The sequence below is a fragment of the Phocoena sinus genome, chromosome 3, assembly GCF_008692025.1.
Source record: "Phocoena sinus isolate mPhoSin1 chromosome 3, mPhoSin1.pri, whole genome shotgun sequence".
In the NCBI taxonomy this organism is placed as follows: domain Eukaryota; kingdom Metazoa; phylum Chordata; class Mammalia; order Artiodactyla; family Phocoenidae; genus Phocoena; species Phocoena sinus.
Genome location: NC_045765.1, coordinates 174,083,634 through 174,102,815, shown reverse-complemented (window position 1 = coordinate 174,102,815; position 19,182 = coordinate 174,083,634). Strand labels below are relative to the sequence as shown.

Below are 19,182 nucleotides of genomic sequence, written 5' to 3'. Positions count from 1 at the left end.
TCCTGGCGGTCCAGTGGTTAAAACTTCACCTTCCATTGCAGGGGTTGCGGGTTCGATCCCTGGTCAGGGAGCTAGGATCCCACATGGCCCGCAGCCAAAAAAAACAAAACATAAAACAGAAGCTACATTGTAACAAATTCAATAAAGACTTTAAAAATGGTCCACATCAAAAAAATCTTAAAAAAATAAAATAACATAAAATAGAATACTGCCCAGAGAGATCTAATTTCTAATATGTATCAAAAGAAGCAGAAAGGTAAGATATACAGTAAAATATTCAGACCTGCACTGTCCATAGCAACAGCCATAGCAACGTGGCTGTTTACATTTAAGTTCATCAAAATTCCACTCCCCAGTCACCATGATCCACTTCACGTGCTCAGTAGCCACACTTAGATGGCTGATAAAGAGCAGTTCCTTCATTGGAAGTGCTGTGGGCCAACGCTAGTGTAGATGTTTGGTAGTTTCTCATTATGCTAAACATCCTATGTTCAGTAAATTGACAGCTACTCAGTAAGAAGCCAGAGGGAAAAAAAAAACCGGAAGGTCGTTCGCTTTCATCTGAATTCTGGCAAGAGTATTGGTTGGAAAGGAAGGGGAGAGCAGGGCTCAGTCAGCCTGTGCCTGGAATTCCACACCAGGCTGTAAAAGGGGAAAGTGACTGAAAAAGGAAAAGTCTCCAGTACAAATGCCAGAGTGGTCCTGATAAGAAAAGAAACACAAGTAACGAGCCAGAGTGTCTTCAGAGGGGAAGCTGGTGAGGCAGATAACACGAGATTGTGTGTGTGCACAAGTGTACAAGTGTACAAAGGACAGAACAAGGGCACATAAGGTACTTGGTCGTCCATTCATTTAACATGTTTATTGAGGGCCTACTATGTGCCAAAGACAGATGAAGAAGAGGGTGGACTGAAAAGTGTTAGGAGTGCTAGCACCCTATGTCTAGAGCCGATGTTTAGAAAAATTCTAAGGATAATAAGAGGCATTTTCCAATTAGCTCAGAGAAATTAGACCAAAGGAAAGGCTGGCCCAATATTAGGGGAGTGTTGTCTTTCAGTTCATTTCTCCTCTCCTCCACGCAGAAGCACTATATAAATGGAAAGCTTAGAACAGACCTGATTAGGAGGGAACTGAATCCCAAGATAGGCGAGGAGATAGTGGCAAAAGCACATCAATACTTTAAATGACTGGGTCAGCAGCACCAGGGGCAGGAAACAGTCTGCCTTTTTCTCTTGTCAGAAAGCGGTCGCCACTGTTGCTGCACATCTTTGTAAGGTGGTGTCAGGACTCCAGGTAACACCTCCCCCACCCCCCGCGCCCAGAATAGATGGCAACTGTCTGTGGCCAGGACTGCAGGCTAAGCCCTGCCCTAGAGCACAGCACAGGTGCCATGGCCCATGTGTGCACTCCCATTAGCCTCTCAGAGTCTCAGTTTCTCAGGCATCAGGGGTGAGGTGACCGAGGCTGCCTAGTTGCAAAAGCACCAGGCCAGTCTCTGATGAACCCTAGACTCATTTGTACATATACAGGGGTATACATTAGGGGGGGATGATTTTTTTGTTTCAATCTTCGTTTCCTAAATTGATCTCCCTTTCAAGAGTCAGCCTTGCCACCGGTGAGATGGTGCAGGAAAATTACACAGACCTGGGCTACAATCTCTTCTTGCCTCTTTGGCCTTAGACCAGCATAGTTTTCTCATCAGTAAAATGTGGACCTTGATACCTTGCCACGAGGTGCTGGTGTGAGGATTACACATAGTAATATTTAAACACTAGGGTAGATTCAGTAAATGCTTCTTCCCTTGAATGAATCATTTCCTACCCCTGGAACTAAACGGAAAGCAGAACGGAGCACTTCTGGGCCCCACAGATGGTGCTGGCTGCGGCAATCGAGGCTGGACTCCATCAAGGGTTGGTGGAACCCGTGACACTGTCAGGAGAGGGAAGCTGAGGCCAGCTGGAGTCGCTGAGAAGTTTCTTGCTGAAGTTTCCCTGTACACTCTGTACTGGAAAACTTATAAATTGGGTTGCAAAATCATAGTTACTAATTTTGTAGCTTTCTAGAGAACAAAAAAAGAGGCAGAGATGGGAGATAGGAAAAAATGGGTTTCAGAAACTAGAGATCAAAAAGCTGTGGAAAACTGTAGAAAGGATTAGTCAACGAGTGATGTGAATGCTTTATGAGGATAAAACTAGAAAACACTTGAATTCATTAAGTCATGAAAAAAGCCACATTGTGGAGGTTTGTATAATAATAATCTGAGTGTCAAGTCAGAGTATCTTAATCTCTTTGAAGAGTTTTAAAGAACTCTCCAGCATATGCTCTGGTGGTTAGAGGAGAAAAGGAACTGAGGACAATACAACTGGAGAATAACAGCGGGTCAGATACAGAGACAAAGCGCAGAATAATGGATTCGTGTCCAAGGAAGGAAGTGTCAGGCGCTTCCTTGGTGCTCGGCCCTTCCACAAACCAAGTAGGGGAGGAGGATGAAACGAGTCAGCATGATTGGATCAGGAGCTCAAAATCCTGAGAGGCTGGAAGGCGGCGGGAGCGCCCTGAATGAAGCTGGGCTTCCCTGCGCGGGGTGCGCTGCGGCGCAGTCGGTGTCCAGACGGAGGCGGTGGCGTCAACTGGCCGAGAGGGACACGCTAGCCGCCCACCATGGCCAGCAGGGGCTATTTGGGCTTGGCCACGCACCTGCAGGCCGAGCCGGGAAGCGGCGGGCGCTGTCAGATGCCGGAGGGGGGGCTTCGTGTGCTCCTGGGAAGCGGGGCGCAGGGACGCTGAGATGCGCGAGCGGGGGCGGGCGATAAGTCCAGAAAAACAAGAATGTCGGGCGCGTTCTTCCCCTCCATCACAGTCCTTCCACGACCTTCTTGGTGCAAGAATGGACCATGCTCGAGGGAACCGCCTCCGCCCTTCATGTCCACTCTGCGCTGCGGGGAGCGGCTCCCAACGCGCGTCCGCGACCCTAGGGGTACGCTGGCCTAGGCCACCTGCTGCGCGGTGCCCACGGGACCCAGACACGCTGGCCGGATGCACGGGCGTCGCCTGGCAACAGGGCCGCGACTGGATTGGCTGCGCTCGCTCCCGTGACCGCCCCGGAAGTGGCGTGCTCCGGGCCCCCGCCCCGGTCTAGGCGTAGGCGGAAGTGGAGCCGCCCGTAGCCGTCCGTGTCCCAGGAGCGCTTCAGCCCAGTCGCGCCTCGGCCCATGGCCGCCTACCCGTACCGCCCGGGCCCCGGGGCTGGCCCTTCCGCGGGCGCCGCGCTGCCGGACCAGAGCTTCCTGTGGAACGTCTTCCAGAGGTGCGGCCGGCCGCGCAGGCGCTTGCGGGCCTCCACTGCGTTCTTCTTGGTCTCAGCCCCGGGCCTTCCCCCGCCCCGTGACCCCGGCCTCCAGTCCGGCCTCCTTCCTGGTGCCCCCAGGCCCCTGTCCCTTGCTCCGTCCCCCCGCCCTCCATCCTTGGCGTCCTGTCCGGCCCCCTTCCTAGTCCCCCTCGGCCTCTCCCACGCCGGCCCCTGCTCCGTCCCCCCCCCCCTTGGCCTTCTCTCCGCCCCCCCGCCTTGTCTCCCGCAGTCCCCAGGCCCCTCCCAAGGTGCAGAGCCGCCAGCCGAGGGTCGCAGCCCGCTCGCCCTGGGGCTCGGCTTCCATCCCTCTCCCCTCACAGCCGGTGCCCGGAGTTGCTCCGGGGCGGAGGGTCTCCCACGGATGCTTGTTTAGGGGAGCAGAAACGCAGACTCTCCCCGTGCTGCTGAAATGCCAGCAACCGGGAAAGAAGCCGGGCCGCGGCTGTTGGGCAGGTGACCATCACCGCAGTGCCTTCCGTCCCTGGTCGTCCTTCCAGCGAAACGAATGACCCAAAGTGAGTGACTCATGATCAGGGAACGACTTAGTTATCTGAGAGAATCTTTTCCTGCTTGTGAAAAGGAGAAAACCTGGGTGCAGGTGGAATTCAGCCAGGCCGAGGAGGGAGACCTGAGAAAGTGGAGAAGCAGCTTGGGTTTCGGCAGGGAGCGTGCCTGGACAGCGAAGTAGGCACGCTTCCTTTTTCCCCAGCGGGTCATGGAAGAGGTCCCGCAGTCCGAAGGGAAGGGCCCAGGGAAGGAAGGGCCAGAACTAATTTAGGGTTGACTGCAGAGTCAAACCTTTGCTTTCGCCCTCCTTTGCTTTTCCTGCGCTTTGAATCTTAACTGACCTCAATTTTGTAGGGTCGACAAAGACAGGAGCGGTGTGATATCGGACAACGAACTCCAACAAGCGCTATCCAATGGTGAGTGGCACCTGGCCGTCTGGACTTGTGAACCGCAAGTCTGACCACCCGTAGTGAATCACTTTCTTCTTAAGTTATTTCCCGAATCACTAAGACTTAGTTATCAATCATCTCTGGTTATCATCTCATCTTGTTTTGTCGGGTGGTTTCCCCGTGGTTGTGTCAGTGCCGCTCTGAGTCCTTGCCGAGCGGGTGGGGCACCTGCATGGAGGACATGGGGAAAGCCTGAGAAATGGAGGCTGGGGTGTCGGCTTCAGGAGCGCAGGGAGCCCGGCTTTGTACGGCAGACATCCTTCAGGTTTGTCGAGGGCTGTTGAATTTCGCAGGTGACTGCGTCTTGTGACTCCTCTGGAGAGGGGCATCAAGGCCCCAGAGACACCGATAGGGAAGCGACTGAGGATACTGGAGGCTCTGACAGCCGGATCGCGGGGAGGTGGGCTTCTCAGTGGGGGGTGCTAGTCATTCATACATGGGTGAGAGGGGGTTACAGCTATTGGTGCTGGTGCTGGGAGCTCACCGTGGAGTCGCCTTGTTGCTGGCTTCAGCATGATTGATCCGTGGAGGTACTGCTGAAGACCTTGATTCCATAAATACCTGGCTGTGTGGCCCTTTTTTTAACCCCTCAGATGCCACTGTCTTTTCTGATTCTTACGTTTGTGGTGCCGTCCAAAGGTGTGCCATTTAAGCCAGAAGGGGGTTGACTTTAAGAGGTAATGAAGATGTTGAAAGGCTCACCTTGCCTAGTGGGAGCAGCTGGTGGTGTGGCAGGCGGACGCTGCCTCACAGCCACTGCGCGTGGCGCACACCACGGATGTTCCCTTTGTTACTGCTGGTGGATTGGTATTTACAGGTGAACACAGGTAATATTTTCCCTAGGGGAGTCGGGTACTGCTTCCAGTTGAGCTGGTTGTTAAAGCAGATGGTTCTCTGCCCTTGAATCAGGAACCTGCTGGAGAATTTACAGAATTGCCCACAGGATGTTCAGCCCTCCATTCCTAAGATGCTTTGACACCGGTACCTGGTTTAAGCCCACGAAAAAGTGTGTATCAGGACCGTCTCACAGCGGCCCTGTAGAGTCACTTTTCTTGATTTGCCCTGAGGGATTCCCTCAGCTTCTGTTGGGGCGATGTTAAGAACTTGCCCCGTGAAGCGGGTAGTAGCCTAGCCCTGAGTGGGACGGGCGTGGCAGCCCCCCTTCCCCCCCCCCCCAACCGTGGCCGCCTCACTCCTCCCTGGGGGTGTGGTGCCTCTTGTGTGGAGCAACTGTGATGGCTGTTCTGTCTTGTTTTGTTTGTCTTATAACCAGTCACATTTTTCTCTTCAAATTAGCTGCTAAAAATTTTTAAATTAAATTTCTGGCCTCGCCAGTCCCATGAGCTTAGAATTTGAAGAGGTGAATTTTACTGATAGTCTGAGGACCCCTAACTTTCGTATGCTTTCTCCTCTCATCCAACATGACCAGAGTCTGCTTTCTTTTGCTGTGCCATGAATATCTTGTACGTTCCCTTTGGCCCTTTGTGCAGGAAGGCAGGTTATGAATGGGTACAGATCTCTTGTCCTTCCACAGCCTGTGAGCCCTCAGGCTGAGCCCTCAGGCTGAGAGCGGGACCAGAATCCGGGTGTGTGCCTGCACCGCTAGGTGCTCGCCCCACCCCTGTGCCGTCCCACCTGTGTCTTCCCGTTGGCGCCCCCCGGACGCACAGGTGCCCCGTGGCTCCCACCGCTTGCCGGGCTCTGCTCCTCCCACCCCAGGATACCTGCCTTTCCTCGAGGCACCCGCGGCACCTTCCTTTCCTGGATGCTGCCGTTTTCCTCCTCCTGGCTCCTCTGGAGTCGTTTTGCAGCAGTCTCTGCCTACCGGGCATCAGCTTTTGGAGGAAGCTGGTCGAGCTGGTCTCTTGTTTGCAGTCGTGTCGTGTCACCTCTGTCACCAAAGGATGGACAGAAGTCAGTTCTCTTCACTGTCCTCGAATTCCCGTAGCTGATACGATTGGAGTTATTTTTGACTTTTGATTTCTCCCCCAGGATTGGGCTTCTTTTTTCATATTAGGACTAGAATATTAAGCTATTTCAGGAAATCAGTTTAATTAGCTTATTACTGGTGGGAAAACTGGAGGTTCAAAGTAGCATGGTTTCTCTCTGCAGTGAGATCTGTGCCTCTGATGCGCTCTGTTAAAATCCAGCTGAAACCGCCCCTGAAGAAGTACTCGTGGGTCTTGTACACTGAGTCCTTTATGCAGCTTGTCTCCCCGGAGCGCGTCTGAGAATGACTGCTCGGTTAAGAGGTGTGAATAGAGACAGGTCTGTCTTGCCTGCTGTTTGAAATGACATGTCACAAACTGTCTTCAGCTAGGTACTTTTTTTTTTAAATATTTACTTTAGCATTGTTCCTTGGAATTATAGGAAATTAATTTTGCTCAAGCCTCTTTTTTGTTGCTTCTGTAGGTTTACATTGACATAAACATATTGATGTATTTTGAGGAGGGTTTTTCAGCTGGACTTTACATAATAATAAGTCATATATTTCTTTTAGAGGTATTTTTAGCAAAATAGATTTCAGCTCTTCTTGGGGATCCCATATTGACTAGCAGTGAGAGATCAGACCACATAAGCCGACAGTTCCCTGCGACTGCCCATCGGGTCACCTCACTGTCACTCCGTCATAGGCCCGTCCTATGAGGCAGCGGAGGGTCTGGGGCTTACCTTCTTCACCCTGCACCTGCTGTGCTCAGAGCTGCGCGTCCCCGAGGAGGGCCTGCTGCATGGCTGCTGGCCGCCTCCTGGAACTTGCTGCCCCCCTGCATGGGTGGCTCATGCTTGCACTGCAGCTGCGGCAGGCACGTGCTCCCTCGCTGCCTGGAGCTTCCTGGTTGACAGCACATGCGAGATGTGGTCTCAGCTTTCGGTGGAGGATTAGGGGCACCCTGTGCAACTCCCCGGGAAGCGGGTGCCTGGTCCCCCCAGATTTTTCCCCATGCCTTTTCCCTCTGCTGATTTTACTCTATGTCTCTTGCTGTAATAAACTGACTGTGAGTTTTGTGAGTCCTAGCGAATCATCAAGCCTGGGGGGTGGTCTTGGAGGCCCCCAACACAGCCTGTTGTATCTGCTCGTCCCAGAAACGTGTGCAGCAGAGTTTCAGGTGGAAGCAGAGGAAGACAGGGTTGGCTTTATTCCACGACCTCGGCCTTGGGCAGATCACACTCTGGGACAACCGGAGGCTTAGCCCCTCCGCCTCGGGCCCAGCCCATGTCCACCAGGTCCCACATCGCCTGGTACAGAACCGGAGACATCACTCATCTATTCAGAACTGAGTGTACAGTTTCACTGTAAGACACTTAGGTTGTTTCTGATTTTCTTCGATGTAAATACTGTGGTGATTTCATAGAACGAGTTTCTGGAAGTGGCATTTATCAGCTCGAAACCTGTAGGTGTTGTTATGGCTATCGATGGTGTTCAGATGGCCTTTTGAAAGGCCGTATTTCCAGTCGTGGCTCTTTGAGGCCGTAGTTGAAGGTGACTGGTGGGATACAGAGTTCGTGACCCTGAAGAGGCACCGGTTGTCCTGGCCGATTCATGCGAGCCCGTAGAAACTGCTCTCACCCCTTCCTACTTGGCTCCGCTTGCGGGAAGAAATGCCCAGAAGGGCTGGGAGTCCCAGATCTGATGCAGTAAAGTGGAAGGAGATCGCCAGTGTGTGCTGTAAAAAAAAAGTCTGTTTTTTTTCCCCCAAAGATTCCAGCATGAACAGGTATTTCAGTGTGCGTTTGCTGGATGCCATGATGACTTAGCCCATATCTCTCACTGAAGTCCAAGTTTGTGGTAACAGGTTGCAATTTCAAGAAAGAAAACTCTCCTGGAGAGCAAAAAAACAGAATATACTATCACAGAGCAGAGCGGGGTTTTTTTCTCATTTGAGAAGGGATCAGATATAAATTCTTAAATCATCTGTGTGCTTGACGGTTACAGGGGAAAGTGCTAAGTGTCCTGATGTTGACCCACCTCTCAACGGAGCTGCGACCCACTCGTACCCAAATTATGGGTGAAAAAAGTTATGTGTACTCAGTTTACATGGAAAATACTGTGTATGTTTCCTGTTTTCTTTGGTCTTTTCAGATGAAATTGAGGCAAGACTTACAGGAACAGGGACCATATATTGTATTTCTAAGTAAAAGTCTGACAGGAAATCTTTTGCAAGCTGCTGGTTGTGACATTCCTAGACATGTTGTTTACTGGGAATGTTTGCAGTTGGGGCTGGCCTGGAAAATCCGGGTGAGGGTCACTGGCACTGAAGGGAATCTCGCTGCTCGGTGTACCCTGTATTTCCAGTAGGCTCTGTTAGACATGCTTGTCCACATTGCAGTGCATTTTCTTACAGAAAACTGCAGATTTTCAGGCCGACGCTCCAGTGTGTTTAACACTTCGTATAACTGGAATACTAGGGCTGTGAAGCTTTGATGTTTAGTCTGAGAACCAGGCCACAGGGCTTGCCATGAGCTAAACAGTCAATTAACTGTTGGCTATTGTGATTATCCCTTGGTTTCCCTGGAGAGTCAGGCCCCGTTTGGGTAACGAGGGCGGGCCAGGGGAGGCACCAGGAGCCTGCCTCCGCCTCCCAAGCTGGACAGCCTGCGGGTCTCCTCTCCACCCCTGACTCAGCCCGGGGTGACCTGCCACTCTGCTGAGCCTCACGGCCCTCCAGCTCGGCTGCCGGTTCCTCCGGTCCACACCTCCCTCTGCCTGGCCCTCACCGCGCAAAGTGCCTGTGTTTGCATCACCATCTGACTGTCTTACTCATGTCGCTTCTGTGGAAGACGCGTTCGGCCGAGTCATTGGCCAGCGTGGCCGGGGCGCAGCCCCGCTCACAGCCGGGATGGGCAGTGGGCGCAGGCCCGCTCAGCGGGGCGGTCATCGAGGGCTCTCAGGTCACAGCCTGAGTCCGAGGCGGAGGGAAGGCGGGAAGGAGTCCAGCCGCTGCGTTTGGTTTCTCGGGCTCCTGGTCCTGGTGGGTTATCTCCTGTGGAAACACCAGCCAGGGCAGCTAGAAAGTCAGGAACGGTGAAGAAGCGACACCCTTCTGTGCACATGGAGTCCCCCTCTCTCTCGGCTTCTCTGTAGCACGGTTTCTTTGTACACTGGTTTCCAACGATGCTGACCTTTTCTGATACCTTTATATACATCCTCCTGCCTGCCCTCCCCCAAACGCCTGTAAAGTCTGCAGAGATGCGCACCAGTGCCCAGGGGTCCCCGCTGCGGGCCAGGCTCAGGGCGCCGCTGGAGCAGATGCAGTGACCGAGGGGCCCTGGGTGCGGGGCGCTCAGGAGGGCTCCTCTGAGGAAGCCTCGTATAAAAGGAGGTGTAAGGAGAGGCAGGGGTTGAGGTGAAGGTGTGCGTGTGTTTGGGGGGCCATGCTGGGCGTCGGAGAAGCGCGTGTGGGCCAGGTCCGGGGACGTGCTCGGAGCCCAGTGGTCGCGGCCAGGCAGGAAGGGTGCTTGCCTCGTGTGTGGCCAGGGGATGGGACTCTGCCACCCAGAGCTGAAACCGTCTGTAGAGAGGGAAGAATGGGGGGATGGGAGAGACGCTGCTCTCCCGCCCCATAAAAATGTTTTTACGTTGTTTTTAGTGAGTATAAAAATTGGTAAAGGTGCAGATCACTCTGAAAACAGATCCTTGGGCATAAGGGTACCTGGTGAGCAGTCCATCATCACAGTGGATAAATGGTTCTCAGTCGTCAAATCCATCAGTGTCAGCAGGTCCTTTATGATAGATATTCGGTAACATCCCCTTTACTGCTCTGCAGTGAATTGTGGAACAGTGTGTCCTGCCTTTTCACAATTCCAGAGAAAATAGTATGCTGCCCAGACTGTCATTTTAGGAGAAAAATGTAAAGCATGGTTTCACGGTGTGCTTTCCAGCAGGGTCGCTGCACGACGTGTGCAGCTGCCCCGGTCCTGGGAGCGGTGGTGCCCTTGGGGTGGGATTTTCTGAAGTGGTAGCTGGTGACGTTCTTAGCACAGCTAAGTGCCATCTTCCTCAGCTTACCTGGTGCTGTGGCCCTGGGAAGTTCAGTGAGTATTAAAATAGCATCTCTTGGTTATAAAGTGAACATGAGTGAGCTTCCAGGTGCAGGTCTTCCTGAGCAGCTTTGAATGTCTGGCTGGACCTGAGCGATTCCCCGGGCAGTGTGGATAGGACCTGACAGACCCATCGTCCTGGGGGCGGCGTCCCCTGCGGAGAACGAACCGTGGCTGTAGGGTCTTGATGTTGAAAGCTAATTACTTATTTTCTCTGGCTTCTGGGGTTACAACTGGGGATTCAGAGTTTCTTCTCTTTCTTAATTTCTGCTCTTCGTTTCAGGCACCTGGACTCCGTTTAATCCAGTGACTGTCCGGTCAATCATATGTAAGTAGGGGCAACACCATCCTGCCTGTGCTTCTGAGCTGATTTCTCTTCCGGAACTGCCACCCGCCCTGGCCCTTCACTGAGTCTTTACTTGGAGTTGACTGTCCAACCCGTCCTTCCTTTCTCAGTCTAATGATCTCACATACTTAATTTCACACGCAGTCACGTCTTGCATGCCTGTTGACTAGAGGAAGCGTGCGAGTTCTCATGTGAAATGTCTCTGAAGTGGAATGTGCTTGTGACCAAACCAAGAACACTCAGATGACCTGAAAAGAGACCAAACGGTGTCTTACTCTCTCTGTAGCAGTGTTTCACACTGAGTTTTTATCCATTGTGCCTGCAGCTGTATGTAAATGTAGTTAGAAGTTTTTTCTTATTTGGACCTGGAGTCAGGCTGATTTTTTTCTCTGTGAAAGGCAGCCTTACTAAAAAATCTAAAGCCAATAGTCCTGTTCTCATCGGAGTAGAGGCCTCCCTCGCCCGAGGACTCTTCTGAGCCCCCACTCGGGACTCGGGTCCGCTGGGGGACAGGGGGAGGCTCCAGGAATGGGACCCGGAGCTGGGAGGGTTGGGGTGGGCCCCTCGACGGCTCTGCACTGCGGCTCCAGTTCCTTCCTGAGCGCGGGGTGCGCCCTGCCGCCGTCATGCTTTTGAGGAACCTCCTTCAGTGTAAAGCGTTTTTATTGTGGCTCCACCAGGGTGTTTGGCTCGCACGCCTCATGCCCACCTAGCACGATTTAGGGCTGTGGCTGGGTCACCGCCAGCACCTGGGGACCCGCTGGCCGAACACCAGGCTGGGTCCCGGAGGAGCCAGGCCCGCCGGGGGGTGTGGGCGCGCCTCTGCTCTAGGTTCTTGCTGATTCACGCCCTTCCGTCTCAGCCATGTTTGACAGAGAGAACAAGGCCGGCGTGAAACTTCAGCGAGTTCACTGGCGTCTGGAAGTACATCACGGACTGGCAGAACGTCTTCCGCACCTACGACAGGGACAACTCGGGCATGATCGACAAGAACGAGCTCAAGCAAGCCCTCTCAGGTTTTGGTTAAAACACTTGCCTTGACTGCGTAGCTGTTTCATTTTGGAGCCAGGGCCATAAAGTTTATCTTGTTACTTCGTTTAACTTTAATGATTTTGAAAGCAGTCTGTGAAATCTTTGTTTACATCACACGGTTTTATATTTCCTGTTACTTACATCGTGAAGGCTGATATTTGACTTGGAGGCTTTCTATACGGTTTTTCATCCAAAATGAGATAAGGGCTATGCAGTAGTTTGTCTTTTGTGAAGTGGAGTGATGTCACAGGCACATTGAGAATGTGGCTTCTGAAACAGTTTAAAGTGAACGAGTCAAAAGAAAACAGTGTAGGGCTATTTATATTTCCTGACGTGGAAAATACACAGAAAGAAGGCGCAGTGCCCACAGGGGACGAGCCCGTGAGTTGCGCGGAGCGTTAGGCCTGAGTGTGGAAGCTCCCATTCTCAAGTGCATGTCAGCACGCATGCCACACGCGTGCCAGCCTGAGTGTGTGCCGTGCTGTGAGCCGTGTTCACGTGGTGCCTTCCAGAGCACGCCAGCGGGCCTTCTGGTCCAGCGCCCACGTGGGCCTGAGGGGAACTTGGGATTTGTCATTTATGGAGGGAGGACTGTGTTCGTTACACCAACATTCTGGCTTGTTTGACATTCACTGGGCCCTCTGTTCGCAGGGCCCTTCTGGTAGATTACAATGTGCTTTATTCCGACTGGTTCAGTGTTTAATAACATAAAGTACATTTTGGTTCTTGTGGCTATTAAGGTGCTTCTGCCCTCCCCCTCTCTTTCTCTGGGCGTGTGCTTTATGGCTGTCCTCTCGGTTTCTCTTTCTTGCTTTAGAGCTCTGGGACCCAACAGGAAGCTTGTGTTGTGAGCCTGCCACGCGTGGTTCAGGCTTTGGGCAGGACATTGACCTCAGGTTCTCTGAATTGAAACTTGGAACGCAGCTGACCTTGCTGTGCCTCAGGTGGGGGCTGGGAGGGAGGTGGCCCCCGCAGAGCAGTCCTGGGCAGGAGGGAGCTGGAGGCTTGGCCGGCTGGACCCTGGACTCTGTGACTTAGCTTCCAGACTGGTGACCTCAGGTGTCCCCGAACACAGTGTTTCTAACCTCGTCAGGCCCCGGAGCCGCTCTTTTGACTTAGTGCCGGTGACCCTCGCGTCCTGGGAGCTCATGTTGGAAACGCTGAGGTCGACAAGCCCCGGTCAGACCTGGGACGTTTGTGGCCGTGGTAGGTCCGCGGTGGTCCCTCAAGGTCACGAGCCGACAGGCCCCGTTGAGCTGGGCACAGCCGAGATCCTTCCTGACTTCCAGCTTTTCCTGGAAAAAGTAAATATCCGGTTGCAGCACTTCTTCAGTTATTCCAAAAAGTTTTCTGCCTGTGATTGGTCCGCCATTTCCTAGGGGCCTCCTCTGGAGCCTTTTCTTCCACACAAGGAGCGTTGCCATCCTTTCGCAGGTTACTTGTTAGTAACTGTTAGGAAATGTGCCCCAGGAGTGAAATTTCCTGTTTTGGTTTCACTCCTAAGAACAAGCGTCTGTCAGCCCAGCTTGGGGGCTGTGCTGTAGCCCAGCAGATGCGTGAGGGAGTCGGGGGTGCGGGGGGAGGTCAAGCCCTAAGGTGTCCCCTGATCTCTGCTAGTGCCACACAGGGTCTCAGGCTGCCCTGGCGGGGCGGTGACTGACCAGCGCACCTGTTCATCATTTAGGCTCTTATTCCTAGTATGTGCTACATGCCAGGTGCAGAGGCCTTGAAATAAGAAGGTGCGTAAGGCCTGGGCCTCATACTCTGCTTGTGGGGGGGGGGGGGGTGCTGACAGCCCCATCCCCAGCAAACGACCCCGTCCCGCACCCAGCCCTGGCAGCTCAAGGCCAGTGTGGTTTTTATAAGGAATTTATTCACGAGAGTGTAGTGAACCTTCACTTCCTCCTTGCTCGCTTTCAACCACTTTCCATCTTCCTGCTGCATTTGCTCTGCCCCCCTTTTCATGCTGAGGAGTCCGAGCCGGCACCCTGTCACTTCATCCCTGGAGCCCCAGCCTTTGGCTCCCCTGACCACGTTAGCAGTGTGTTCACAGCCGGGTCGGCTGAGTTAGGCCCCATCAGGTCTCCGGCAGCCCTCCGCCCCTTTCTTGGTGCCGTTGGCTCCGTGTAGACACGGGTGGTACCCTGATCCGGGTCTGTCCTTTGCCATGGTTACTGACTGGCGTCTGGCTTTTCTCCCGGTGCTGAGAGCAGGCGCTGGATGCCCAGTGGAGGTCGCTGGTTCTCAGGAAGGAAGGGCTTGTTCCCTCCACTGGGCATTTGTGCCCTGGAACTGCAGCAGCGGGGCCGGGGGACACACAGTGAGGGGCCAGCAGGGTTTCCACCTGCCTCACTGACCCTAAAATGGTCTGCTGAGGGGGGTTCACGTCTTGGGTTTTGGAGGGAGGAGCGGGCCCAGAGGCCCGAGAGTCCCAGCGGCCAGTGGAGCCCTGTCTGATTCTGGAGCTCTGCTCTCCCTGCTGCTGTGTCTTGGTCACCATCTCGTGTGTCCTTTCCCAGCCTGGGCAGGAAACCATTGCACAGCGATGGCTGGGGCGGGCACTGCCCTGTCACCGTGTTCCCAGGCTCACCCTCACCAGCCGGGCCTCTGTCTCTCTAGGGGCCACAGGCACCGTACCGGGGCGTGAGGGGGCACCCATCCGGCACCCGCCCGTCGCTCTTTTCTGAGTTGGGGTCCTGTCTTCTACTCAGCTGCAGGGCAGGGGCCCTGGATTTAAGTCACAGGGCGCATAGAGCGCGCTGACCACTCTGGAAAGTACTGGCACGTGTTTGCATGTGTGACTCTTTCAGTAGAGTGATGAAGTGCTCGTGCAGGTAATTAACTGTGACGTTCACTCAGACAGTAGGTGTACATATCCTTGCAAAGATTCCAGCGAGACTGAAAACCAGTAAAAATATGTTGGCACCTGGATCTTGTCTCCTGAATAAGTAAGGAAACCAGGGTCACACAGGTGGTGAGGTTTAGGAGGGGAAGGAAGGGGAAGGGCTTAGAGCCGCCCCGGGGCGTCCTTGCTGGAGGCCTTCCAGGGACGCCCAGCAAGCTGAAGGTGGAGTCCCTGGGTGACCCTTGGAGGGCTTCAGTCTGTGTTGAGGCCGCCTTACTCCTCACGGCCTCCTGTCCTGACCTCCTGTCCTGACGTCAGTGAGCTGATTGAGGCGGGGGAGGGGCCGTCAGTCAACCTCCGCACGAGGTCTTAGCTTGCGAAGCCTCCTCCAGCAATGAGTAACCCAGGGCAGCCCAGTTATTCACAGCTTCACCATTAAGTTAATACCGTAGTAAAATTCAACAATCAAGGGCGGTTAAGGAGGCTAACTCCACAGGGTCCAGAAGGACCGCGGAGGGGGCGAGGGGCACGGCACTGGGGTTGGTGTGAACTGGTGACTGGGTTACTCCGGCCCGTCCAGGAAGGGGCTGCCGGTCTGAGTGAGTCCCTCGGGGCGGGGCCGGCACTGCATAGCGGCCACCAGGCTCTCAGTGTGTTGCTGTGCGCTTGCAGCCGGGGATCCCTGGGGCCCATGTCCCCTGGGGCCATGCTGTGTTCTATCGGGAGGGAGAGGCTGGGTCTGGGGAGGGAGCGTGGGTGCTGACTCTGCTCTCCTCCTCCAGGGTACCGGCTCTCTGACCAGTTTCACGACACCCTCATTCGGAAGTTCGACAGGACAAGGACGGGGGCAGATCGCCTTTGACGACTTCATCCAGGGCTGCATCGTCTTGCAGGTACCAGGCTGCGCGGGGCCCCGCAGGGCGCCGACTGCAGGAAGGGACGGGACGACGAAGCAGGCGAGCAGGAGTCAGACACGGAAACTGGTTCCGGAACTTAGAGAAGTTAGCGTGCTGTTTGGAGGAGTGTCTGTTAGACGGATGGTGTAGACAGCAGGGCCCCTCCTGCCCTGGGAAGCACCGGGAGCTGTCCTTCTGGAGGGGTATCCGGTGGGCTCTTTGCATGCATACCCTGCTATTTTGGTGTGTCTTATGAGAATTGGGTAAGCTGCTGTCAGTGTGGGCTGCTGGCTCCTAAGCTCGGAGCCGTGCCCTGAGCACAGGGGGCCCTGTTCGGGTGTTAGAAACAGTGTCTGGCAGGGCTGGCGATCACAGTGACCACCGCCTCGCGGTTCCCTGCAGTGCTTCTGCGGATCCTTCTGTGGCCTCCCTGCCTTACCCAGGAGAGAAGTAAGTGCAGGCCTGGACAAAAGCACCCAGGGGGTAGCCCCCCCTAGGATGGAGGGCGCGAGCGCTTCGCACCCACGCTGGCTGTTCCCGCACAGTCCCTTGCTCCTGTTTCTAGGTGGGGAGCCAAGGCCCCATAGAGTTAAGCTTTAGAAATGCAAGTGAATTGGTATAAACCCTCATGTCTTACAAAACTTTTTCTTTTTTGACAAATCTCAAAAAAAAAAAAAAATAAAAAGGGCTCCCCTGGTGGCGCAGTGGTTGAGAGTCCGCCTGCCGATGCAGGGGACACGGGTTCGTGCCCCGGTCTGGGAAGATCCCACATGACGCAGAGCGGCTGGACCCATGAGCCATGGCCGCTGAGCCTGCGCTCCCGGAGCCTGTGCTCTGCAACGGGAAGATGGCCGCGGCCGGTAAGAGGACCACGTACCGCAAAAAAAAAAAAATAGCAGAGACAACAGTATAATGAACCCATGTGCCCATTATTTAGATTCAGCAGTTATCAACTCATGGCCAAGTCTACATAAGACTCTGTGACACCTTCCCTCTTAATTCTGTCACAATTCCATTTACGGGAAGCGAATGTGTTTTTCCGTAAGTATTTCAGTAGAACCTATCCCCGAAAGATACCCTTGCACTTCGCATTCAAATCGAGGTTACATCTTGTTGGTTTTAGAATTCCACAGGAGGGGTGTGCTAGGCGTGAGGTTATCCAGTATAATTTGGAATTTGGGAAAGCATTGTCAGGTTTTTTCCCTGTTAAAGTGATACTTCAGTAAGTGAAGTTTCTCTGCCTGGTCTGCTATCCTGATTTCTTTCCCGGGGAATCTGGGCCCAGCAGTCCCTGTCCCTCAGTGACGTGGAGAGCATTTAAGCTCACGTCTCTGAAAAGCGGAGAGCCTACCCTACCCTGTCTCTCCCTCTCGGTGTCTGGTGAGGCAGGATTACATGTTTGCAGTGTTGTCGGCACACGTTAGGAACAGGTTGTAGTGTGACAGTCTCTTAGTAGGATCTGCGTCTGGATTGTTGTGGCTTAGGATTTCATCTGAGGTTATGTCCCATAAGTGACCACCTCCTCCTTTATATCCTCTGCCTAAGAAAGGGTCATCACATGGAAGCATTCAGCCCACAGAGTAGGCAGGATCATGAGTCCCCTGAGGAGTTCACGTGGCGCCTCTGCTTCGTCTGTGAGCTGAGCACAGGCAGCCGGGAGGCTGCCCGCAGACTGGTTCATATGCTCTGGGCCATGCTGGGAAGCCTGCTGCTGCCCTGTATCCCTCCCAGCACTTGGAGAAGGAGGCCTAAAACGCTGGACAGAGGTGGGGGAATCGAAAAGGAAAGGCTAAGCTGCAGGCCACATGTAAAAAAATCACTCCAAGCCCTCAAAAGCGTTTTCCTTCTCATCTGCCTCTTTCCAAAAAGAAAAAGGCTTTTTGAAAATTGTTTTCTACAAAGCAACGTGGAAACTTGTAGAAAATCTTGGGAAAAGACAGTTAAGTGTAAAGAAAGGGAAATCACCCATCGGTCTCCCGGTGGGAGGTTACTGCCGCTGGTGGTTTCTGTGGCTGACGCCCGTGTGGACTGTCACCTGTGTCAAGCCACGTATGCTGTTGGCCGTCAGCCTGCCCAGCACAGGAGAGGGGGTGGAACTGGAGAGACTGAGGTGCAGGGGACATGGCTCACGGGCCAGGCTGCAGCTTGCTCTCTCGGCCCTGGGAGGTGGATAGGCGACCACCAAGGTCACGCGCGAGCCTGGGGGCACTGTCTTCCGTCAGGAGGATTCTTCGGAGCCTGCCATGGTTGCCCAGCATCTGTCATTGGGAAGTTGAGTGGCGCTTACCTAACCGTCCCTGCTTCTCGGGCGGCCAGGCCTGTGACAGACTGAGGTGGCGCTCCTGGGGGGTGTGGTCATACAGGAGGTGGGCGGGCGGCCCTGAGCGGGGAGGGCGGCTGGGCATCAGCCAGCGTCCTGGGCTGGCACGAGGTCATCCTGCCCTTCTGGCCCTGCGCTGGGCTTCCCCTGTTGGGCGGCAGGTTCTAGAGGAGGAGCCCAGTGGGGGGCTGATTTCCCTTTGTCCTGATCGGCAAGTGGCCAGGAGCCAGGTGAGGCCTTCAGGGAGGCCCCCCAGGAGGACAGGCCTTCGAGTGGGAGAGAGGAGGACCCAGGCTCACCACCAGGGACTATGGGAGGCCAGGTTCTGGGCCATGAGGGCTCCGCCAGGACCCAGGGCCCGCGGTGCGTTAGTGGGAGCTGGGATGGCGGCCCACCCGCCTACACGCTGCTGTCCTGCATCTCCTGGGTGGACCGGCCTGGCTTTTGAGGGTGGTCGAGGGCACCTCGCCCATGCCCCTCTGCGGGCAGAGGACGTGAATGCTTCTGCAATTGGGTTCCTGAATGCTCCTTTTAACCAGTACAGTTTGGTTCCTTCTGTTTGATAAGTATTAGATCTAAACACCTGTTGTTTTTCCTCAGAGGTTGACAGATATATTCAGACGCTATGACACGGACCAGGACGGCTGGATTCAGGTGTCATACGAGCAGTATCTTTCCATGGTCTTCAGCATCGTATGACACTCGTCTCTTGTCGGATACGGACGGGACTTACGGAAGAAAAGACTGAAAATGCCAATATCTCTTACCTGTAATGGAATGGTACACAGATGCGTTAGATACTGTTCCTCCTTTAAATTTTATATGATTACCATTTGGGGGACCCAACTGTACAATATGTGGATAAGCTGGTTAATGTTTTGCAATTGTAACAGTAGTTATATCATTACTTAGATACACACATTTGATTTGAGGCTGTTTAATTGTGCCATGAGGTACGATACAATGAGTGGTACAGGTACTCAGCTTGCAAAAAACTCAAAAAATAATGTGCTCTTCTAGATAGCTCCAGTTCTAGAGTGGAAATACTTTATTAGCCCAATAGGAATTTTAAATACTACGGAGCTTGCACAGGAGGCTGCTCACGTGCCTTCCTTTTTAAAGGGGTTTATTGTATTCATTTGAATGTGCAGCGTCAGCAATAAAGCACATGTGCCCTTGTCCCCACCCCGCCTCAGCTCTGCTCACCTGGGGCTCCGGGGGTCCGGCACCTTCTGGGTGCACCCTGGCTCTGCTCGTGGAAGTCCCGAGGTTCATCCATCCACTATGACAGGAGGTGGTTTGCATTTCGTGAAACTTCTTTGGAAATACAAACCCACAATTTGATTTAGAAGGGAATGGGTTTTCCTTCACTTACTAATGAATGCACCTCTGTGCCCTC

General features: G+C 53.8%; 1 protein-coding gene across 1 annotated transcript; it reads left to right on the top strand.

Moving 5' to 3' along the window:
- Positions 1-3,115: 3,115 nt before the first annotated feature.
- On the top strand, positions 3,116-18,968 carry PDCD6 (programmed cell death 6). The gene is given in 8 exon segments (XM_032627330.1): positions 3,116-3,307; positions 4,211-4,272; positions 10,628-10,672; positions 11,553-11,584; positions 11,586-11,706; positions 15,350-15,402; positions 15,404-15,460; positions 18,384-18,968. Coding segments are annotated over 8 exon segments (564 nt in total). The 5' UTR covers positions 3,116-3,212; the 3' UTR covers positions 18,483-18,968.
- Positions 18,969-19,182: the final 214 nt, after the last annotated feature.